The sequence below is a fragment of the Fundulus heteroclitus genome, chromosome 10 (genome assembly GCF_011125445.2).
Source record: "Fundulus heteroclitus isolate FHET01 chromosome 10, MU-UCD_Fhet_4.1, whole genome shotgun sequence".
Lineage (NCBI taxonomy): Eukaryota > Metazoa > Chordata > Actinopteri > Cyprinodontiformes > Fundulidae > Fundulus > Fundulus heteroclitus.
This window is the reverse complement of record NC_046370.1, coordinates 26,432,021-26,457,161: the sequence shown is the minus strand read 5'-3', so window position 1 is coordinate 26,457,161 and position 25,141 is coordinate 26,432,021. Positions and strand designations below refer to the sequence as shown.

At 41.1% G+C, this 25,141-nt stretch overlaps 1 protein-coding gene across 3 annotated transcripts in view; it reads right to left on the bottom strand.

The window, feature by feature from the left end:
• Positions 1-25,141, bottom strand: part of tmem94 (transmembrane protein 94) — a 53,206-nt gene that overhangs the window by 7,615 nt on the left and 20,450 nt on the right. For 2 of the 3 annotated variants that reach the window (XM_012876226.3, XM_012876227.3), the window contains exons 11-27: positions 19,300-19,356; positions 16,370-16,474; positions 12,137-12,310; positions 11,773-11,988; positions 10,042-10,354; positions 8,853-9,026; positions 8,626-8,728; positions 8,330-8,538; positions 8,063-8,244; positions 6,071-6,203; positions 5,043-5,152; positions 4,756-4,855; positions 3,078-3,186; positions 2,740-2,929; positions 2,572-2,649; positions 2,384-2,469; positions 2,218-2,299 (exon numbers count right to left, since the gene is read on the bottom strand). In XM_012876226.3, the coding sequence (XP_012731680.2) occupies positions 2,218-2,299; positions 2,384-2,469; positions 2,572-2,649; positions 2,740-2,929; positions 3,078-3,186; positions 4,756-4,855; positions 5,043-5,152; positions 6,071-6,203; positions 8,063-8,244; positions 8,330-8,538; positions 8,626-8,728; positions 8,853-9,026; positions 10,042-10,354; positions 11,773-11,988; positions 12,137-12,310; positions 16,370-16,474; positions 19,300-19,356 (2,421 nt within the window). The remainder of the gene's footprint in view (positions 1-2,217; positions 2,300-2,383; positions 2,470-2,571; positions 2,650-2,739; positions 2,930-3,077; positions 3,187-4,755; positions 4,856-5,042; positions 5,153-6,070; positions 6,204-8,062; positions 8,245-8,329; positions 8,539-8,625; positions 8,729-8,852; positions 9,027-10,041; positions 10,355-11,772; positions 11,989-12,136; positions 12,311-16,369; positions 16,475-19,299; positions 19,357-25,141) is intronic. The other variant, XM_012876228.3, reaches the window with a different exon arrangement.

Genomic DNA, 25,141 nt, shown 5'->3' with positions numbered 1-25,141 from the left:
TTCCTGTTGTAGGAGAGACGAGGAAGAGTCCCCCCCTCTGACCATTAAACACCACCGCCAGCGTTTTAGGAAGCCAATGTCACGCTCCACAGCTGAGAGTCCACATATTTGAGCAGAATAAAAGCTAGCCTCTTCGGAGAGAGGGTTACAATCCAGCACCTGAAGGGTAGACACTGTCCCCTGCAGGTTATGGAGAAATGCAGTGCTCTATGCAGTCTAACTTGGCATTTGAGCCAGACATCATCATTGGTCAGGAAATCTTTTATCCCTGAAACCACATTCCCTCCTAATTCTTCTTTGCATGGTCTTCCAATAGTGCCAATACATCAACTGTGCAGCATTACCGAGCGTCATGACAGTATTTAAATGTTTGCAGCAATCAGTGTGATTCTCTCACCCAGAACATTTAAATGCATCTGTTCATCTGTGGTACCCATCACACTAGTGATCATCGGGGAGAGGAATGTGATGGTAGAAAACTGTGCAGACTTTGATCTTTAGATTTGACTGGTTTTAAATGGCTTAGGAGACTTTTTATTAATTTTTTTTATAAAAGCATGACTCGGATGACCGTTCACACTGAGCCTGGTTCTGCTGGAGGTTTGCCTCCCTGTTGAAGGAGAGTTTTCCTCTCCACTGTTGTATCATGCATGCTCAGTATGAGGGATTGCTGCAAAGCCATCAACAATGCAGAGGACTGTCCACTGTGGCTCTACGCTCTTTCAGGAGGAGTGAATGCTGCTTGGAGAGACTCGACACAATCTACTGGTTTTCCTTAGATAGGAAACCTTTTGACCAATCTTTTTTGTCAGCTTGTTGAGGCTCTACATCCACCAGATGATGGCAGAAGAGATCACATTCTCCACAACAAACCTATTGAAGATCTGCAGCATTTTGCTGCAAACACTGAAGGACCTTAGCTTCCACAAAATGTACAGTCTGCTCTATCCCTTACTGTAGACAGCTTCACAGTTGCATCTGCAATCTAGTCTGCTGTCCAGGAGAAGAAAGAGGTATTTACATTCCTCCACCACCACCTCCATTTCTTCTCATATGACCTGATTAGACACACAACCCTTCAGTCTCACATAGTTTCTGACAAAATAAATTAGGCTGAATTGTTAAATACACTCGAGAAATGTTTATGAAGGGATCTCCAACTCCACAAATTGCAAGGGGTACTGATAGTTGCTGGTTTGCAGTCTACCGGTTTGGTCAGAAAGCCCGGCAGCGAAACACTGGAGTTGAGGATATGATCCAGCAGCAATGTCACAGTTAAACACGTAATAATGTATTCTCAAGATTCTGGCTGGGTCTTTGTTGGTGCCTGAAGTTCATCCAACTGCAAAATTTAAGCATTGCTCTGCATCCATAACTGCATCTGTAACTGCTGAACTACAACCTATTAACTCTGCACAACATTTGCATATTTGCACACTTTGCATCATTGCAACTCCGTCTAGCATTATAAATGCTACCGAACTCTTAGTCCTTAAAAGCATCCTTGCACAAATGCCCTTGCACAACCCAATTCTGCACATTCAATGGTTTGTATACTGTGACCTTCTCCTGCATTGTTTACATTTCAATTGTTTTTATAGTGTATTTTAAATCTATGTTTACTTTTAAATCTCTGCTGCACCTAAAACTGTTATCTAACTTTTACTGCAATTTACAAAACTGTATGCAACAAAATTTCGTTCTGTACGCACTCTGTGCATACAAAATGACAAATACAGTTGTCTAAGTCTAAGTCTAATGCCTCATTTCCAGCTCATCTGGGATTTGGGGCTGTAGTTGAGGTTTTATTTGAGCTTTCGAGATGTTGACCAGCTGTTTTGGGAGGAAGTAATACCTCAATTTGTTGCCATAGTAACACATAAAATATCCAAAAATAAACGCATAACTGTAAAAATTCTTTCCTGCCTCAAAACATCCGAAAGTAGAGGGATTAATTGTCCTATAAAAGACAATGTTTCAGCCAGAATGAGGAGAGTTACAAGTTTTTAAAAAGAGTGAATCAAAATGAAAGCAACAGAGCTACTCATGTTTCCACCTCTGAGCAGTGCAGTTCTAGAACATACAGAGAATATTACTAACATTTCTGGAAAAACAAATGTTAATTTCCTCCCATTTAACTGATTTACCCACATGACTAACCATAATTTTGTTTTAGTCCGTTATCTTTCCACAAAGCTACCTGAAAGTTCACCCTACCTTCTTTGGGATTGAATCCAGGTTCTTCCCTGTGGCAACTGTCATAACTGAATTGTCCGGAGGCTTCCCCAGGAGAGACACACTGCCAACACAATTAAAAGTTCAAACATAGGAGAGAGCTGTGGATGTGACTGATTTATTATCTCCCAACAAAGTCTGTGTGTACCTAAGCAGAGGGCAGCTGAAGCAGGACATCCAGAGGATGTCAGTGGTATTCATGGGGGGAGGAAGCTGAGCAAGACAGGCCAAGAACTGCACAAAAACACAAGAAATACATCATTCAGATACTAAAGTGCGTTTATGTTTGAATGCTGCAACAAAAAGCTTCAATATTCCTGGTCTTTGCTGTCACACCTGAAGAATAACCAGACTGAGTTGGCACTGCAGCAGGAACAGAAAGCACTTGCGGATACCAGACGTTGTGTGTCGTGCCTAGAGAACATTTCAGCAAAAGTAGATTCAATATAAATTTAAGGTCTGTATTTGACTCACTGACTGCTTGATGGCCTGAATATGACAAACCTGCTCTATGAGTTTGATCAAGCTAACGCTGTTTCCCTGGTGGAAGGAGACCGAGCAGCCCAGGCTGTTCAGTTGTCCTGACAGTCTCAAAGGAGAAAGTCCTTCAGCGTCTCCATTGAAGCCTCCTCCTGTGGCGTAGCCAAAGGTCTCCCATGAACACTGAGATGGATACAGAGGGTCCAGCCCAATACTGCGGAGCCAAGAGATGGAAAATATAGCAGCAGGTTTGTCAGGTTCAACTGCTTCTGCAGATGTGATGGAAACTATTCTGGTATCTTTAGCTTCAGAAACACAGAAAAAATGTTTCCGTACACTGACAATTAATGCAATGTCTATACCTGAGATCACTTTGCAGGAACAGGCGGCTATTGCGGAAATTGGCAGAGCTTCCCAGACAACAGGTCACTTCCCTGTTCTCCTGCATGATCTTCATCATCTCACACATGGCTGCAGAGAAGAAAACAAGTATTTTACTACTTATTACACAAACACACTTGATGCCTGCAGTACTGTGTTTCATTTGTGCTGATTTCTGCTCTTATATAGTCCATACGGGCTTGATTTGTTAGTCTGAAAAGAAAGTTGTGTGTGTGTACTGGTTTGTCTATTGTTATGTGGACCAAAACGTGATAGTAGACCAACTTTGTGTAGACAGTTAGCATTTTGGGGACATTTCCAAGGACCATACAGTGCAAATTGGGCTAATGCTTAGGTGTAGGGCTAAGGTGTGAATTGAGTTTAGGTAAGGGCTAGGTATGTACCTGAGACAATAAGTTCAGGGTTAGGGCATAGAAAGCAGTAGTAAAATGAATGGAAGTCAATGGAAGGTCCACACAGGGATTTACAGACCAACATGTGTGTGTGTGTGCGTGCGTGCGTGTGTGCGTGTGTTCGATTCTAAATGTTTAGTTTTGAAGAAAAAACAATTATTTTCAGATTTTTATTGAGTTGTTTTTATCCTAGTCTATGTACTGGGTGAAAAAAGAATGGAATAAGATTCTCAATTTAAGAGAGGAAGAATACTTTTTATTTTACATTTATTTACTATATTGATACAATGTTCCATTACCTTTGTGAAGCTAAAACCCATTTTCAGTTAACAAAACAATTAATTCAATTTAGTAAAGATGTTGTTATAAAACAATTTCCAATGCATATTAATGTTTTTCAGGCTTTTGTCCAGTTTTCTCTTCCCTCTAACCTCTGCTTGCATAAAGTTTATTGTCCACTGAATATGTTAGTGTTGAAGTGCCTAAAAAATGCAAATAAGTAAACTGTAGAAAATACCTAAACTAGCCTCAGTATATTAATACTATTAGAGTGGCTTAGGTTACCCTGATCAATCTGTCCTTATGGTGTTACAAGCTTAGGCTGCTGGAGGACATCAGGGTCTATTTTTTCCACTCTGCTGAGTTCTCCTACTGTTCTCCAATTTGCATTGCTTGTTGTTATTTCAACTTTTAGTGCTCTGTCAATTTTTTTCTTCATAGTAGGTATACCTGGTCTGGCGTTTTGTTAGCTGTGACATCATCCAGGGGAGGCAGATCATCCGCTATTACCATATAACATAGAAAGGATTCCTGGATCAATGTGTGCTTCTGTGCTTTTTGTGTCTCTTCTCTGTGTTCTCTCACCCCCAGTCGGTGAAGACAGATGACCGTTTACACTGAACCTGGTTGTGCTGGAGGTTCTCCTTCCCGTTAATGGGGAATTTTCCTCTCCACTGTCGCTTCTTGCACGCTCAGTATGAGGGATTGCTGCAAAGTCATCAACAATGCAAACGACTGTCTACTGTGGCTCTACGCTCTTTCAGGAGGAGTGAATGCTGCTTGGAGAGACTTGATGAAACCTGATGGGTTTCCTTAGAGAGGAAACCATTTGACCGATCTGCCTGGATGATTTGATTGAATTTTAATTGTAAAATGCCTTGAGATGACATTTGTTGTGAATTGGTGCTATATAAATAAAATGGAATTGAATTGAAATTGAATATTTAAACAGAGAAATGAGACTTACTGTCAGGAGTGCAGTCGGTGAAGAGCGGCACTAAAAGAGGCACATTATCAATGTTCTTTAAATGAGGACGGACCTGGTGGATCCCACGGGGCAGCTTAGCCTGGAAAACAACACAAGTGGAAAACAACACAATCATACTAAAGAAAAAAAATTGTTCAATTCAAGTTCTATTTTTAAAGGGCTCTGAAAGTGTTACATAGGCAAAGAATGGCACGTAAGAAAGGAAGAAAATCTGATTAAATGAATACTGCTCCCTTATGATACTGTGAGAATGAGGTGATGATTACTCTGTTACAGTCCTCCAGGAAACTTGGCACGTCACTGTCGATGGGCTGAAAACTGGCGGACTGAGCCTCCTCCTCCTGCAGCAGAGGACCCTCTGCTTCGTCTCGGGAATCTACAAAATAAAACAGAAGATTGACGTTGGACAAATATCGGATGTTTTGATCTAACAGGTAATAAACAGAGGTCTGCCCCCAGAATAACTGCTTAACCTCTCAGTGGAGCGCAGATCAATATCCAGGGTTTATCTGCCTGCAGTAGAATTAAAACTTGTGTATAGAAGGTTTTGGTGAGCTAGCATCACTCTCAATGAACACAAACATCATGGAGCTTGGAGAGGAGGGACTGTTTTCACATTTGAAATTCATAGAAACTGAAACCAATATTAGTGTCTTTAGATATATGCAGGGAATAATCCAGGGTTCCTCCATTATATTCAGGTCAAAATTCCAGACTTTTCCAAAGTCTTTACAATCATTTTAAAATATGAAAAAAGATTGTTTGCTTTCAAATACAGTCCACTATGGATTTAGTGTGATTAATCTGATGACAATTTATAAGCCTGTTGCTTATAACAATGTTCAGAACTGAAGAAACTTTTTCAAGAAACAAGAGATGTACAGTTGCCTTCTATTGAAGCACTTATGACAGACGGATTGAAGGAAGGTCACAACATTTAGAAAATGAGAAAGTCTGGAAATATAACTTTATTCCCATACACCTATATTCTGTTTCCATAATTATCCCAACCTGGAAAACAGTGAAATGTTTAATGCCAAGCAGAAGCCATGATAATCTTAATTTATCTCCATATGCAGAACTGCTGCCATACAAATAGTCAAGAAAAAGGCCTCACACATACAAGGCATACACAGTCACATTGAGGAGACAGCTAATCATATCAAGTACTAAGTCAAGGAAGTTTTTGTACAACTTCAATAATTAAAAAAATACCTAAACAGTTAAAGAAATCAGGAAGGTTGATTGAAATGTGAGGATCATCCTATCCGTTGAGTCTGAGAAGCAAACCTACCCTGGTGGGGGTCTTCGTGCAGCGAGCCATGGCTGGGGCTAGATGGAGCTGCCTCACAGGGACCATCTCCATTTGGAGTCAGAGAAATGTGACAGTTCCAGCCCGTCTCTAAACCCATCTTCTCTGCAAAAACCTGTACAGAAACACATCATCAATATGTGCTGTCTTCATTTTTTATGCAGTCGTACCAGTTTAATAATCCACCAAATAATCCGGTAGTTTCCTGATGTCTCTTATTTCTATGCTGATGATATTAAATTCTACTTTTAAGCAAACTGAATATCCTGAATAATTAAAGGCATACTATGCAACATTTTTCAGTTAATTAATGTGTTCCATACCGTTTTGGATGATTAAATTAGTCATTTCAGGTCAAACAAAGGTTTTCTTGGCCGCCCTGGAGGTCTGTGGGGGAAATACCGTACTTGCAATAGCAGGAGCCCTCGGTCCGCACCCACAGGCTCAGAAGTCTCCTGCAAGACCGCGAGAGTCGGTCTTGCTTTACGGAGAGAACTCCATGTGTTTTTGCCCTGCCATTCACTATATGCACGCGTGAAAGCAACAACAAAGAACCGCAAGGTTTTTTTTATTATTATTTTATTTTTTTTGAATGTTGGCAAGGTGGTAGCGTGAGTTTGGCCGCGGCCGCCTCGCCAAGATAGCGCTGCGGGAAGCTTGATGTTCATACTTTCACTGCGTTAGTCATTGTTTGTACTGCCGTTTTTCCACTTTTCGTTGCGTTCGCCTGTCTGCTAAGCTCAAAACAACCGCGCCTGGCTTGACGGAGAAACCAGAACAGCTGAGCATCTTTATGACAGTGCACTTTTACTTTCGCCCTCTGGGGGGAGCTTCGCTGGAAAATCAACCCCGGTTGCATAGTATACCTTTAAAGTTGTCCTCCTTAACTAACTGTTTTTGTAGCATCAAACAGTGGCTCTGTAACTACTGGCAGGGAAACTTTGATAAGACTGAAACTCTTATTACTGCCCCTGAGAAGTGAATAACTGAACTCGAGCAACACCTCGGCGTATTGGGCTCTTGTCTAAACAAACCTCAGAACCCTTGGAATTATTTTTGATTCTGTCAGCTCACTGGAGAGCTATTCTGGCTCCATAATTATTCAGGCTTTTATTTTGTCTTGGCTTGAATATTGGAATAGCCTTTTTCTGTTTTAATAGGAAAGATCTTGACCATCTCCAGTCAGTTCAGAATGCTGCTGCAAGGCTTTTAACCAACAATGAAAGAGTCTCTAGTTTTAACCTCTTTACATCGGCTACCCATACATTTTAGAATTATTTTTAACATTTTTATCTTTACTTTTAGAACCCTATGTAGTCTAGCTCCAGCCCATATCTCTGACCTTCTAGAGGACAACTTTTCTCGTAATCTGAGATCTTCCAGTCAAAGGCTTTTAATGGTTCCATAAACATATTTTAAGTTGTCTTCTACAACGGTGGCTCACATATTGTGGAAGGCACTGCCTCCTGCTAACAGCTCATCTCTGGTGTAAATAATGGAAGCATTGCCACTAATGTGGTCTTCAAACGTAAAACTGTGAGTAGATGTGTCAGCGAGCATTTTTCCTTCATACATCCCTATGTGCGTGTAATTGGGCGAAGCTGCACATGTATTTTGGCCCGCCCTGCACCCGGTCTGAATACATATGTAAATCAGTATAAATACCCGGAAGGCACCCACCACATGTCTAATCAGACATAGGTATGGATGGTAAAACTGAATTTAACCTTTTTGTTCAATAACATTTTATTCATAATTTATCAATTCGGGGCAATCATATTTCCACATAGGGCCAGGTTGGTTTAAAAAAAAAATTTCTCCTTTAAAATGTTTGTCATTTGAAAACTGCTTTTTGCGTTTAGTCAGGTGCTCTCTTTCTGCTGATCTGAAACTTTTAAGTTGAACAAAGAAGCAAAAACGCAAGGAGTAATTACACAGTACATGATTTTGAGGTCCACCAATCTGTGTGCTCACCTTGCTGCGGAGCTCATCCTCCATGGAAAAATAAACAAAGCGAATGCAAGCAGTGACCAGGGCATCGATGAGACGGACCGTGTCAAGCTTTGCCTGGAACTGAGACGATACCATTCCCATAAAGATCTGCCCGCTCAAGGCTTGAACACAGTCCTCGCGCTCCACTCCCTCACCTATCCCCTCTGCAGACGTGACAGAAACAGACAATACATTAGAACCTCTGCTTACCTGTCTGAATGTTCCTGGCCCCTGTGCCTAGTGCCTCACCGTCTGAGCTCCAGCTGTTCCTGCACAGGTTGTGTTTGATGGGGGTGGTGGAGGGCAGCTCAACGCCAGAGAAGAGGCAGGGACCTGAGGCCAGTTCTATGCACTTTCCATTCAGCTGGCTGGAGAGTGACACCTGCATGGGTTTGTAGGAAAATGCAGAGCAGTAGCCTGACAGGCAGCCCCGCTGATAGAAGTCTAGAACCTTTTTCCTGTAATGAAGAGAACAAAAATAAGTTTAGAAAGACAAGAATAAATGTGAATACAGGGAAAGAGAGACCTAAAATCCAAGACAAGACCTGTCCGAGCCTGAAAGGGGGTAGATATCAGTTCCATCCCAGAAGTCTGTGCAGGCCTCTAGGATAAGGTCAGCTGAACCATGTGACAGCATCTGGACACTGTCTACAACAGCAGGAAGAACAAACACAAATATTCATGTTTGTCGACATGAGGAAAACAGCAAAACATACAGTATTTATAGCAAGCAACTGACATGGCCCTGAAGCGCACAGGAGGAGGGACTTACTGGAGGACGAGTCTCGTACACACAGTGACATGAGGTGGGAGATGGGGGGCTGGCGCTTAGTGAAGTAGGGAAGGCGGCGAGAGGTGAACTCCTTGGTCTTCTCTCTTGATGGCAGCTGGTAGAGAGTCAAGTGGTTCTCCTGTTTAAACAGCTCCCTGGCACCAGGAGTAAATCCTGCGACGCAGGCAAGAGGAAAGACATGAGCCAAAGGAGTCAGGAAGCTTCTAATGAACAAATTCATACTAAAAAGGATTTACATACACACAGTCTATCTATCAGACACCTCTGTGTTAACCTGCTACAGAGATTCCCATGGTGTTTGGGTCTGGTGAAAGCTGCAGACTGCTAGATTTGGAGGTTAGCCTAATTTCTCAGTGCCAGGGATGTTTACATCCTGGTGGATGTTGTTTCAGGTGAGTATCTAAGTTCAGTGTAGGGTGAACTTCCTACCTTACAGCGGTTGAAAAATGCAGATTTAAAGCTTTGGTTCAGGCCACCTTTATTACTCCATCTTACCTGTATCTGACTGAGAAAGCTTAGTGTTCCCAGACAGCAGACTTTAGCGATAGCAGGGACTCCTCAATCACTTGTTTTGGTGCTGCTTTTTAAAGTACTCATAATTGGCCTATATGTCTTCTGTCATTATGCTCAAACGTATTTTGTTTAATGACTGTTTCCAGTGACCAGATTTACTAACAATTATGTATTTGTGGATTTGGATTGGCCAGCACACCCGCTTTAATGAAACACACATCCAATTTCTCCCAGCAGAGTTTCTGCACAAACATGGACAACAGTTTTTGACAGCTGAGGCATTATGGATCACAAAGAACCTGAGCCTGTCCTAAGTCTTGAGGAAAAGTCTCCTTTATGGCTGTGATGACCTGAAACTATGAAATCCTTCCAAAGTTGGTGGAATAATCGCTTCCAAATCTGATGAATCAGGAAGAGTTTGGCTTCAGACACATGAAATTGTTTTCATGTTTTGTCAGTCGTCAAATAAAATGTTATACAACTTATAAAAAGTGGAAAGTTTTACATCGGCTAAGTCATGGTCTTGTTAGTCTAAAACCATGCTGTCCTGATTTTACTCCTAAACAACAACCATAGAGAGATGCTGCATGTAAAACCTAAAAATGATGTATGACCAAAGGATGATAAGAAAAACATAGAATAGTTCATATTTCACCTATGAGCCTGGAGAGCTCACAGAGGCCCCAGGGCACGTAGACGGGCAGCACTGAGCCGTTACTCTCCTGTAGAGCTAGGTTAGACAGATGGTCAGAGAAGCGGCACAGCTGCTGGGTGACCCCGGCGTTGCACAGGTTAAGCATGATGTTGAGGCCCAGCGGCTTGAGAGAGGGCAGGTGGCACTGCCAGGAGAGGTCGTCGAACTGGATGCTGGTTGGGTTCTGCTGGTCTTGTGACAGACTCAGCATCTCCAGGTGGTAGTCGCACACAAAGTCTTCTGCCTCCGCTTCTGGGCAGCCCAGGGCATATTCCTGGAAAAGGCAAGATTATTTATATCGCACATTTCAGTAACAAGACAATTCAAACTGTTGTACATGAACAGCACATAAGAGAAATAAATCATACAGAATTCTGTATGAATTTGGACTACAAACCCAACCTTATGATATTTCAGTGAATTACAAAAGATTAAATTGAACATTTACATTTAAAGGTAACTCTATATATGAAAGGTTTTAAGCCTTGATTTAATGGAACTCAGGCTTTCTGCACTTTTACAGTTTTCTGGAAGTTTGTTCCAGATCAGTGGAGCATAGGAACTAAATGCTGCTTCTCATTGTTTAGTTCTGGTTCTAGGTATGCAGAGAAGGCTGGAGTCATAAGACATGAGTGGTCTGGATGGTTGATACACTGATAACAAGTCTGTGATGTATTTAGGTGCTAAGCCATTCAGGGATTTATAGACTAACAGAAGTATTTTAAAGTCTATTCTCTGAGATACAGGGAGCCAGTGTAAGGACTTTAAAACTGGGATTATGTGCTCTACTTTCTTAGTCTTAGTGAGGACACGGGCAGCAGCGTTCTGGATCAACTGCAGCTGTCTGATCCACTTTTTAGGCAGACCTGTGAAGACACTGTTGCAGTAATTAATTTGACTAAAATAAATGCATTGATTAGTTTTTGAGGATCCTGCTGACACATTTAATCCTGAAAATGTTCATTCCTGGAAATGTTTTTCCTATTTGTTCAAATAGTACATGCTTTCGTCACCATGGCCCTGTGTTTGGGGGGTGAAAAATCCTCAACCTCAAAAGAAAGTTTTGTTCTGTGGCAAAACCCCCAGATGTCTCCCTATATATAAAAAACTTAAACTATTGTCCAGTAGGCTTTTTGCTGCAAACTGTTACTTTTGTACCAGTCGGTGAAGTGTAAGTTTGCCTGTCAAGTAAACCGTTTTTCATTGTTCTCATAAGGTGAAATCGATCGCTACAAAGTCACAATAAAAGAGGTTAGCACATATGGAACGTTTAAGGATGATTAGTTTTGGCCACCTCATACCGGCTGTACCATAGCAACATGAGCGGGTCTCTTTATAGTGCTTGCTTATAGTCGTTAATTTTAAAGGCCAAATAAGCGTATTCAAAGTCAAAAACAAGCTCTATACACCCCAACGCATGACTCACGAAATTTACAAGGGACTTCTTAAAAAACAAACAAGCCCAAAGTTGCTGATAATAAGCGGACTTGGTAACAGACAGACTGTTCTCTGTTATACCCTCTGACAAACATTACTGCAGAACACGATGCACAAAGATCTTTTCCTAGACTGAAACTAACAAGTGGGGCACAAACACAAAGAAAAGAAAAATATATCTAGATAACATCATATATCGGCATTCAGCCTAAAAATATCAAGATATTATTTTTGGTCCATATCGCCCAACCCTACCTGGTCATCCTCTCCTCCCTCTGTGTCGTGGCTGAAGCTGACGTTTGATCCAGAGTGGTGTTTGGTCCGAGAATGTGCGGGTTCACAAAGACGCCGAAGTTTAACCGTTTCAGACGAGCGAGCCAAGTCATGTGACGTCTCACTGGGCTCAGCTGCTTCCCCCAGCGGAATGGTTGGCTCCCCTGATGCAAAGAGTAGAGTCTCTGCTTCCTGAGGCTGTGCAGCAGAAAGAAGATTTCTAAGTAGATGTTACACAAAGTGAGTAAAAAAAAACTTCACCTAGAAGTAAAAATGACCAGAAGAAGGTAGGAGAGTTTTAGTTATTAGAATTGAAAATGATTTTGCTTCATATAGACAAATGCACCTCATCCCTCTCATCTTCAGTCTCCATCCGGCAGTAGGAATTCACAGACAGGTCATCTCGAAGGTCGTCCTGGCTGTTGTGAGGAGGTTCCACCCTCCCACTGAAGAACAGTACCGTCTCTGGACTTGGGTTTGGCCAGGACAGGATCCCCTGCTTATCCACACAGCACAGCACCTGCATACAAAAGGTACAAATCAGCATTAATCAAAGGCACAACGATACATACCGGGGGTAATAACTTTACAAAACGGGTCTCCTTTACTATGACATTTGAACCGACTTGTCTGTTATTCCCAGTAATGTGAATCCAAGATCTTTCCAGATTACATAGCATCCATATATATTTAAAAAATAAAAAGTCACTTTTGAGTGAGATCAAGATGTGGGCTTTGACTAGGCCCTGGACTTTTCCTTGCTTAACTGTCAGACAGTCCTTGGTGTATTTACTTGCATGTTTTATGTGATCGCGATGTTGCAGGACCATAGACACGCTCTGATAGAACAATTGTTGGACTCTATGATGGTGAGCTGACCAGGTCCTGCTGCAGCAAAGCATCCCAGAACCATGACACCTCCACCTCCATGCCTCACAGTTAAGTGTGAGGTTCTTCTCCTGGACCGCTGTATTTAGTTTATACCAAACCCGTCCTCTGTTCTGGTGCCCAGATGATTACGTTTTAGACTCATCAGTCCAAAGAGGTCCTGGTCATTGTCTTCATTCATAAACTTCAGTCTGACCTTCATGGTTTCTTCCTTGAACACCTCCCAGGAAGGTTAAACTTGTTCAGTCTCTTTCTGATCGGACAGGGATGGACCTGTACATAGTGCCCACTGTAACCCAGGTTTTTGGGGTAATCCAGATATATCTAATAGTTAAGGTTATGTCTCCCTTTCAATTTTTCATCCTGTCCACCAATTTTGGACTAAGTGTGAAATCCCGTGTGATTCTGTGGGATTTTAGTTGTCAAAAGTAGGGCGGTGCCCATTGTTTGGTGAGAGCATGTTTGGCCTCATGAACAAGGAAGTTCAGGGCTGGCTGTTGCAGTTTCTAGATGCCTGAAATCTACACTGAATGGGTATTCTTGGGCTTAGAAATGGGAAGCAATGAACTGGCCAGGTCCCCATTCAATGGCGAGCTACCCACTAGGCCTTTAGGCCAAGGAACCTGGATAGACTGCTAAATCTCCATCTGCGTGATAAGAGGCATTGTTGCCTGCCCCAGCACATCCAAAGGACTCAAGTCAACGTTTAAATTTGACAAAGACTGGTTTAATTCTTTGGACTCTTAGACTGGTTATCGGTTCTCCAACTTGGATTGTTATGGCGTGTGCAGGATTTCTGTTTTGACAAAGTTTGTCTGTATATATTGAATTGTATGTATTACATTGAAATGACTGTCGTCATTTCTGCTTTAACTTTCGGTTCTCTCTCTTTTTCTTCATAGTAGGTACACCTGGTCTGGCGTTCTGTTAGCTGTGACATCATCCAGAGAAGACGGCTCACCCGCTACTACCATCTAATGTAGAACAGATTACTGGATCAATGTGTGCTTCTGTGCTTTTTTGTTTCTCTTGTTGTGTCTCTGCTCTGTCTTCTGTAACCCCCAGTTGGTCGAGGCAGATGACCGTTCATACTGAGCCCGGTTCTGCTGGAGGTTTTTCCTTCCCACTAATGGGTGGTTTTTCTTTCCACTGTCGCTTCATGCTTGCTCAGTATGAGGGATTGCTGCAAAGCCATGGACAATGCAGACGACTCTTCCTGTGGCTCTACGCTTCTCCAGGAGTGAATGCTGCTTGTTGGGACTTTGATGCAATCAACTGGTTCCCTTATATAGGACATTTTTGACCAATCTGTATAATCTGACTGATTTTGACTTTGTAAAGTGCCTCGAGATGACATGTTTCATGAATTGGCGCTATATAAATAAGAATAAAATTGAATATATTGTAAATAGTTTTCCTAGTATAAATCACTTTCTGCACAATCTTACTGTCTCCAGTGTGTTAAATACAACCCTGATCCTCCCTGAGTCAAAACTTTAGCCCTTACTGTAAATAATTATTTCCTTATTGTAATATAATTTCAGTATCATAAATGCTACATTACTCTGACTTCAACAATTAGGAGCACCAAACTAAATGTTCAAAATGCTGAGTAATAATGTGCTCACCATGTGCACCTGATATGACAGGCATTTTATCCCCTTTGAGTGGGAAAAATTTATTGGTGTCTTCCTCAATTGAAATAAAGTTTTTAAACTCGCATTTAATTGGAACAATTATGTTTTGTATTCTGTTTTGTTGTCCATTCACCCATATATATTGGGTCACAGGTCTATAAGTAAAACCTAGACATCCTTCTCCAAAAGGACACTCTCTGGCCCATTCAAAGGGGTGTGAAGGGGTTCCAAGGTAGGTAGGGATACAGAGTCCTACAGGCAGGTTCTGGATCTCCTCCCAGTAAGACGCCTGGAAAACCTCCAACGAAGCATCCTGATCAGATGCCTGAACCACTTCAGCTGACACCTTTCAACGTGGTGGAGCAGCAGCTGTTTTATGAGACCCCAGAGATAAAGGAGCTCCTCACCCATCTCTAAGGCTGATTCCAGTCATCCTATGGAGGAAGCTAACTTCAGCTACTTGTATCTGGGATTTCGTTCCTACGGTCATGGTGCATATGCCTACAGGTGGGGGTCGGGGGTGGGGGATGGGGGGGGGGATCTTTCTTCCCCACAACAGACTGGAGAAGCACCTGCAGATGAAGCCCCTATTTGTCTGCCCATCTCTTGCTGCATCCAACCTACATCACTCTTGAACATGAATAATTAAACTCCTCCACTTGAGGCAAAGACACCCCTATGATGTGGACGGGGATACAAAGCAAAAACAGAACTAAATATAAATTAAATTACTTGAAATTAGTGTATTTGTCCTTGATTAGAGCAGGTGAATAAGATGATCTGCCAATGGAATAAGATTTATTCACTTAAAATAGGAACAACTCATCTCCATCATCTTACTTCAAGAGCAGTATATCTAATTATCTTATTTTAGGGGTCAAAATACCAATTCCATTGGCTGATCATCTTATTTGCCTGCTCAAATCAAATACCCTCATTTCAAGAAATTTTAACTTTCTTTTAGTTACGTTTTTGCAGTGTAATCCCCCTTTCTCCGGTTGAGAACAATGGCTTCAGGTTTCAAAGAACTGACACACATTCTGGCCGCTTCACACCCAGCTGTGAACTGCCCCAGCATGCTGAGAGTCATGGCTTGAAGATGCCACAACAACACTGTCCCCAAAAGGCTCAGGCAAGACACTGACTTGTTGCCAGGAATGCAGAACCAGCTCTTGCTTTGGCTGTAAAGGCTCAGGAAAGGCTTTCTACAGATCCACAAAACATGTAGATTTGACAAGCAAACTCCAAAACCTTCTCAGCAGTTCTGCACAGATAAAGATATACTAGTCAGTCTCCAGTTCTACATGTGCATTTTATTCAAAATTTAGAGTTTTTTTAAACCCACAAAGATAACACTAAATTAACCACTAAATGAAACTCTGACGATAAGGATCAGAATAAACACAGAGAGGAAGTGAAGTTCAACTAACTATTCCTCAGGAGGAAGATTTGAACTTTCCAAGATTGACAGACTACCAACAGATATCAATAGACTGCCAGGTCCAAATAATAACTAGCAGGTAAACAGACTGACACGTTTTTAAGCTCTTAACAAAATAACTGAATGTTCTGCTTGACATACTGCAAAAAGGGAACTAAAAGTAAGAAAAATGTTCTTGAAATTAGTATATTTTCCGTTATTTGAGCAGCTAAATAAGACTAATTGCCAGTGGAATGTATATTTTTACCCCTAAAATAAGATAATTGGATATCCTGAAATTCGATGATGGAGATGAATTGTTCTTATTTTAAGTGCAAAAATCTTATTCCATTGGCAAATATTCTTATTTACATGCTTAAGTCAAGGAAAAATACACTATTTTCAAGAAAATTGTACTTACTTTTAGTTCCCTTTTTGCAGTGCAAAAACCTTTACTGCTAAGATTTTATAGAAATGCATCCATATTTTTGGTAATTTGCCGCAACTTTCTGTGTAATTATTGAAGTGATTACATGATAAAGCATGGAATACCTACAAACAAAGAAACAAATACTGAATTTGGTAGTAAAGATGAACAAAAATGTAGAAACAGTCTACCAAAGGTCCTACTTACAGTGACAGAACCCAGAGTGTGTAGAAGGCTGGATGTGTAGCACAGTGTCTCAGATTCTCCCTTCAAGACGCCAACCATGTGTCTCCACACGCAGCGCAGCATCTCCTGCATTCATGAGACATATGAGAAAGTTAACGAGAACATCTAAACCAAGAACCTCCAAATAAAGGTGCACGACTTTATACTGAGGAGAAGAAAAAAAAGCAAACACCTCCCATCTATAAAGCAGAACATAGCCCCTACACCACAAGGCAAGGAGGTGATTCAGGCAAAATATCCATGCAGGTATCCAATATTCTGTTTTGATGGAATAAATTAAAGCTTTTTTTTCAGCAGGAAGAAAATCAACACAGAGGAATCTTTCTGTTGACTCAATAGTATCTGGATGGTTTGGTTAGCCTAAGCTTTGCCTCGCTTTAAGTGCTTAAAGATGGTAATCAAATTCAATCAGTGAAACTGGCAAGTTCATGTTACGCAAAGTTCATTATCTAAAAAAAATAAATCCCCAAATGACAGTCTTTTATGAATTAACTGTATAAAATATACCCTTGCAACAAACTAACTTCCATATTGTGTTCATGTAACCCACAGGAGTCACTCTACAGAGTAAAGCACTGATATATACTCTTGAAATATAACTATTTAGCAGTGTTTTATAGTCACATTTAGTTTTCAGAGGGTTTTACTTGTATTCTGTTTGGTTCCACAGAACTCCTAAACCATATGTTCAGAACTCTGCTATGTTTCTGGATAATTTGTCAACTAAAAACACAAGGAAGCAGTTCATTAAAAAGGATCAGGGCCTACTGGAATGGACAGATTTGATTTCTTCAGAACCAATGACAGCCGACAGGAACCTGCGAAACAAGCTCATCATTCTCCAGTGATCAACAAGCAGACGGACCATGGCTCTAGTCGAACCAGGCAGCCCCACCATCAGAGCCCATGAAACACGATCCAAGGCATGTTTTAACAACAAGGTTCCAATTAACTCCTAAATTCCTATATTAGAAGGACACTTTTGATACAAGACCTCAGATAATGGCCAATGGTTCTAAAGCCCCCAAAACTAAACTTTAAGTTTTATAACAGTAAAACTATCAGTTTTAATAATAGTGAAGACCCAACAAACTTCATAGAACACCTTTAGTCAAATGTCACATCACAAGTGCTGTATATTTATAGGATAACGATTATTTTGACAGTGCAGAACAGTCTCCTGAATGTCTATTCAGTGCAAAGCACCACATCTGCCTAAAAAGTTGACTTTATATAAAAGTCAAATTTTTACTTTATTTTGTCCATAAACATAATGATCAGTTCACACTATTTTAGTAAAATCAAATCAAAAGGCTGAGACAGAACACCTAAGTAAAGATGAAACCACATGACTATTCTAACCTAACCTGTTGGGAAAGGCTTTAGGGAACATATTGAACTAAATAAGCAATTTTTTGAGATCCTCTAAATACTAAGTTTATGTACAATGGGAATTTATTTAAAGGCAATTGAATATATGTAATCTAATGTTCTTTAAAAAGGTCATCATCTTTAGCTGCTAACGGTAAAAAGGTGCAACCTTGTCTGTTTTCTGCTAAGAATAGTTCAGTACATGTAAGACTTTGCAGGAGAGCACCGGCTAATAAAATAATGTAAAATACTGTAGCACGTTTAGAAAGGGGGACACAGTAGTACAAGAATTTGAAAGGCAGACCTAGAAATAAAAAAAAACATACTTAAATATGTTAATACATTGTAAATGTTGAATGAAAATACGAAATAAACATATCAGATTTAAATTCAAGGACTCAGGGCAGTTCTTACTGCCACATTGCAGCATACAAATTACAGACAGTTCATGCAGTTTCAACAATTGGATAATCATTAAATGTCAATTTATTTATTTATTTATTTTTTTACATATCCACAGTATATGCAGAGTGAACACAAAAAGAGGAAATCTTAGAGCTCAACTGTCAAACTGCAGTCCTCCAGGATCAGTGTCCTGCAACATTCAGATGTGTCCCTGGCAGATGGTAAATAGCGATAAAAAATGACAGCTTGTCCTTTTTCAAACGGTGATCTAACATTAGCGGCTCTATCACTTTTATCTAGACAAACCTAGGCCCCGGATCTACAGAGTCCTGCTAATGGCCTCGTTTCCTGATCAAGGTATGTTTCAATTCAAAAATAAAAAGCTGCAGGACAGTAACACTTAAGGACTGCAGTATGACATCCCTGCCTTAGAAGATCACCAGCGCACGGTCTGATTTCCAGTCATGAAATGCATGCAGACAAGAAGACATGAGAGGCCAGGCACAAACTGGATTAAAACACTGTCTCCAGTTAATCTCTTTGCTACATTTAACACGTTTTATGAATTTTAGTGGAGCCATGAAGAACATGATTTTTAAAGGGACAAAGCAGAGCTGACTGATGACAGCTAAGCTGTTTGCTTTCCTTTGATCACCAAAGCATGGCAACAACAGAGGACAGTGTTTTGAGCAGAAGCTGAGAAAAAAAATGGTAGAAACAGAAGAATGCATGAAGTGAGGGAGCAGCACCTGTCAAACATGGACTTCCAGAGTTGAAGATGGCCTCACTAATGATCCACACATGTGACCCACACACGAGTCATGATTAAGAAAACCATTTGCTGTGCAGTATGAGTTAAACATAAAGAGACCAACAGGATTTAAAGAAAAGGCGTGAGTATGATATAGAGGGTGCCCTGAATCATAAACTGCTGAATATTTCCAAAATAATGTTAATAATAAAAGATGGACGCTTATGGCAAAGGTTCATAAGAAATGTGGGGCTGGGGTCCACAAGAGGGAGCTGCAGGACAGTGAGCGAAAAAGACAGGCAGGTTCAGGTGGAGCTGGGATTTAAGCAAGGGGAGGTGTGTGAGCAAGACAGAAGGGTTATACCTGCGAGGAAACCGCTTCGGTGTAGCTGCTTAGAGTGTCCTCAGAGAACTTAGCAAGCTAGGGCAAAAAAAGAAGCTGGTTAAAACCCAGAGGGAGCCTGGCAGCGCATCTCTGTCAGTGTGCATTCGAGGCCTTTTCACAACACTTGAATTTCAAAGCGACTGTTAAAGGACAGAAAAGCACCTGATGCCACATATCTTTAAGTATGACATGTTAGTCCAGCACCAGAGATAAGCGGAGAGATCAGCCAATGAAAAGCAATAATAACCATCAAAAAGATTGTTCTAAGTGAAACTTTAGATTTAAGGTGTTGGATATGTTACTGTAAAATAATTAGAGGTCATTTAAAAGGTATACTGGATATATGTTGTTTACCAGACAACAACGCAGTATGGGTTATGGCCAAAGTGATGAAATATCGGATCGGTTTCAGCTTAGAGTTTTTTTTTCTGCTGTCCCCTTATTTCAAACTGTTTCATGAGTGCTGATGAAAGTGCACTCATGAAAAGTCATTTATAACATTTTACCGTTTAACTATTCCCGTTCTGTTTGGAATGCAACCGTTTGCTGCTTATTGAGACGCAGGTATAAACTTACTCATTTCTTGCATACAAGGCTAAAATCCCTTATTTCCTTTCCTTTTGAAGCAGCCTTTTTGTTTCTCACAGTCTGAAATTAAATTAGACTACCTGCTGTGGCTGAGTAATTTAGTATAACCTAAACGATTTCTATTTCTAAATGAATATTTTGGCAGATTTGACTATCACCGTAACTGTATGAACTGGGTAAAACATTTTGGGTTTCCTTTTACAAGCTTCTTTGCTGGTATTTTGGCCTGGATCAGATTTGTAGGCTTCCCTGCTCTCTCTCTCTCTCTCTCTCTCTCTCTCTCACACACACACACACACACACACACACACACACACACACACACACACACACACACACACACACACACACACACACACACACACACACACACACACACACACACACACACACAGAGCTCTGTCCACTAATTTTCCTTGGGACTGAGGGCTTTGTGATGCTCGATCCAAAACATTGACTTAGTTACCTTTAAGGCACTAATCTGGTGGTATGCTGATAGCCACTGTCCATTCAGAATAAGCCTTTGTCTCCGAGACTTAAACTTCCCAGCTGATGTCTTGAGGTGTGGCTTCAGTATTTGCACACCATGCTGTTTTTCTTATTTGTCATTTATTTTGTGAAGTGCACCAGTCCCTCCAGCAGCAAAATACCTCACAACATGAAGCTGCCACCCCCTACTTCATAATCTGTGTAGTGTTCTCTCTCGGGCTTCAAGCTTCCCTCTTTTTCCTCCAAATGAACAACCATAAAATATATGTATGGGAATGCCTCCATTCAATATCTAAAATGTTGTGAATTACCTTATGAGAAGCTTAGAAAGCAAAGATGTAATCTTTGTGTTTAAAGTAATCAAACAAAGTTCTCTCTCATTCTGTCATTTAGCCAACAGAAATCATCAATCTGTAATATTCACTGACCTAAAACAGGAAAGGGTTAGTCTGATTAATGCTACAGTGTGAGAGAAAAAGTTATGCATCTCTTTAGACAGTGTATGTGAATATCTGTTTTTTTTTTTTCTGTTCATCTCAAAGGTGTAGGACAAACCCAGCCGTCCAAGTGTCACCAGTGACTTTAGATATTCTAATATTCTGGCCAAGGGTTTTTCTGAGCTCCTAGTTGGAAGTGTGGCAGCTTTCTGTGGGTTAATGCTGAGACGCAACCAGGGAAAAACAAGCAGGCATATTTGCAAAAGCTCCAACAGTGGGGACTGTGCCCTCCGCTCCCGTCTAGCCACCTGGAAAATGTTCACTCTCTAGAGAACAAAACAGACAAGCTGTTCCTTCAGCTCAAGAAAACTCGGACTTCAGTTGATCTGCCATCCTCTGCTTCACCAAAACCTGGCTTGGATAACACAACTTGGACTGCGCACTAAAGATGTCAGGCTTCCAGCTGGGTCGAGTGGACTACAGCATGAAGCTCTCGGGAAAAAAGGGAGGAAGTGGAATATGCTTGTATAAATAAAGGTTAGTGTGCTGAAATAATTTTGTTACAGAAGACATGTAGCTTTCACCTGGAGTAATTTTTTATACCTCCAGACCATCTGCAGAGTTATCTTCAATTGTTCTGACTGCTGTTTATATCCCACCACAGGCTTGCACATCAGACACTGAAAAAAAGCTTACTGAGTGGAAGAAAAAAAACTAGAGAGGGGGAAAAAACCCTCTCATCTTTGTTCTTGGGGATTTAAACAGCGCAAAACTCTCAAATTAACTTTCAAAATGCAAACACCTAGGATTAGGACACTATGAGTCACTGTTATACAGCTTTAAAAGATGCATACCGCACAGTTCCCCCTGCAGCTTTAGGATTCTGATCATTGTCTGCTTCATCTCATCCCAAAAACTAAAAGCCTAGAAGCCTGTGATTTTGATCATTATGGAGTGGACGGAGCAGTCAAAGCAGATGTTACAGGCCTGCCTTAACTGCCCAAATTGCAATGTCTTTCAAGCTTTATCCTCTGACATGAATACATTTACCGACCCTGTGACATCATTAGTTTTGTTGAGGACGAGTATGTGCAAATTGAGTCAACTTGGGACTACACATCCTCAAGCACCACCTTGACCACCCAGGGGCAATATGCCAGGATCCTGTTTGGGGACTGCTCTTCTCCCTGAACATAAATGACTGCACCTTAGCAGTGACGTCTGAAGTCTGCAGATGAAACCCGTCATCAGTCTGATGCAGGACAATGACGAGTCATGAGACGACATGGCCTTCAGGAGAACTTCCCCCAAACTCTCTCCCTTCACCATCCTCTGTACTGTTTCTACTGTGGATCACCTCTGGTTCCAAGGAAAAACCCTTTCTCAGGATCTGAGCTGACACACATGCAGACACTGTTCAAAAGAAGGCCCAGCAGAGACTGGACTTCCTGTGGCAACTCAAGGAGTACCTCCTTCCCCAGAAGCTGCTGGTCGTCTTCTTCACTGAAATTATTCAGTCAGTCTGTGTTCTTCCATCACTGCTTGGCTTTTTTTCACAAAAAAAGGACATGTCCAAACTGCAAAAATTAGGTCTACAGAGAAGATAATGGGGTTGACCTTTCCTCCATCCAATTCTTATACAGGTCAAGAAAAGGGCTGGTAATATATTTGCAGACCCCACACATCCTGCACACAACCGGTTTAGACTTTTTAACTCATAAACAACATTTATAACATGTTTGGCATCCGGTTTAAGATCCAGGATATTATCCAATAGAGATGGAGATGGACAAGATGAAAAACGATCAACATTAGAGGAATTTAAGCTTCTGAGTTGTAGATACCTGAAGAAATAGGACTGAGGAATCTTGGACTTACTCACAAGCTGTTCAAACAAACCAAATGTATTGTCACAGAAAAGCTCTTCCATTGCTGTTATTCCAAGCTTTGCCAATACACCAACAGCTTTATCCGTTAGTGATGGTCAAAGCGTACGACGTGCATGTGTTACTTCAAGGCTGGACTGTTGTAATTCTTTACTATCAGGAAGTCCACAAATGCAGTTCAAAGCCTTCAGCTGATCCAAAATGCTGCAGCAAGAATTCTGATGAAAATTATAGAGAGAGAGATCATGTTTCTCTTATTTGAACTTCCCTTCATGGGCTTCCTGCTAAATCCAGAACATCATTTAAAATTCTCCTTCATAAAGCCGTTAAGAATCAAGCTCCATTATACGTCAGAGATCTGATCGCTCCATATAGACACCATGTCTACTTTCATATTTAAAACTTTTCAGGGTTGCTTAGGTTATCCTGAGCAATACTATCTTGCCAAACGTATTCACTCACCCATCTAAATAAACAAATTCCTCTGTTCCAATAACTTTCATGGCTACAGGGGTATAAAATAATGCGCCAGGCATGCAGACTGTTTCTATAAACATTTTGAAAGAATAGATCGCTGTCAGGAGCTGGTGTGAGGTTGATTTTTCAGAAGCTGGGCTTGGCCCATTAGGTCCCAACTTTGTGGGAACAGTTTGAAGATGGGCCCCTTCCTCTAGCAAAATGACTGAGCACCAGAGCAATAAGCAAGGTCCATTAGGACATGGAGGAGAGAGTTTGGTATGGATGACCTTGACTAACCTCCACAGAGTCTTAACCTCAACCCAATAAATCACATTTGGGATGAATTGGGATCAGTGGAATGTAACTTAACTTCATTACTCAAGGAAGGTGAGTGAACACTTTTGGCAATACAGTATCTCTGTAGTTATCCTGCTATAGGGTGCTGAAGGACAAATTGCCCACTTTCTCTCACTCTGCTACATTCTCCTACTACTCTACAGTTTTGCATTATTTGTTCATATCTAGGTTTATAGCTTTATGTTCTCTCTAAAGCCCCTTTCACACTTCCAACCTTACCCAGTAATTTCGTGGGTCAGGGTTATGTGTGAATAAAGCCAGAACTGATTTACCCGATAAAACTGACCCAGCAATTTACCGGGTCAAGACCTAGTATCATACCCGGTAATTTACTGGGACTGCTCTAGTGTAAATAAAGTCGTTACATTGCTGGAAAGGCACGGATTTGCATGACTACGTAAGACGTTTGTAGTCTTCGTTTAGCTATTCCCCTGATGTCTGTAAGCTATTGTTTGTTGTTGCTCATCAGTTGTTTGACACGTAATTTCCGGCTGCAATTGTTCTTTAGAGGTTAGCTTGATCAGATAAAGCTGTACCCCTTGCATTACTGCCACCTGCAGATGGTATTAGGTACATCCATTCTACAGTTGCTGGGTTAAGTGTGAAAAGAAATTACTGGGACTTATGTGTGAAACAGGCTTCTGTTCTTTCTCTTTATACCTATATCTGGCCTGGTGTTCTGTTTAGCTGTGACACCGTCCTGAAGGGGGGCATCGGCTGAGCTACTGCTGCCCACTACCTCATGTTCTCTTTCTATACATGGTCGTTTGGCCCTGTTTTTCAGTGTTTAAGCCTGTCTCTCTCCTAGACATAGCTACAGGCTGAGCTTTTACTGTAACTAACTGTATGTTCTCTCTTTCATCTTCTAGACTTGAAAACTGTCTCTGAGCTTATCTGCATTTCTCTCCATGACGAAGCCACTAAAGGAGCTAATTCTGCCAATACCCTTTATTGGCAATACCTTCTATTGATTTAAATGTCTCTCACAAGATAATAACCAAATGTAAAAGGAATACCAGGCTTTGAAATATAAAATTTCTGCTTTTATTTACATTTGATTAAAAATATTAAAATTATTTAAAAGAGCAATATGGAAAATTTCATTTTTTTTAAAGATAGAATGAACTAAAAAATAGTGATGTGCGTAATTAAAGGTAATATGTCAGATGGACTATGGTATGACATCACACCGCATCTGTCTATATTGTTCTCCAGTCTCTTGTCTACGTAGCCAGGACGGCTGCGTGTAAATGCACGCGCTAGCAAGTACGTCCATGTGAACAGCTGCCACCCAAGGCTTAGCCCCTTCCTGCCCCTAAAAACCACCATCAGAGCAGTGCAGCAACGTGGCATGTGGCACCCCCAGCAGATTACCACGTTCTCTTGCTAACAGAATTACAAATTTAAGAGTTACTTACTTCTTCACTAGAAATGTTCCTCCAAAAGGTGATGCTGTTTTGCTGTGTATTATCCTTTGCAAATATGCACATAGAAGATGACGGGTGAGAAGGAAAGGGGCTGGGTTGCAGCTGGAGTTGAGGCAGAGAGGCGTGGCTTTTCACATATCTTGTCTTGGTCTACAGACAGTGCTCAAGCCCTGCCTCG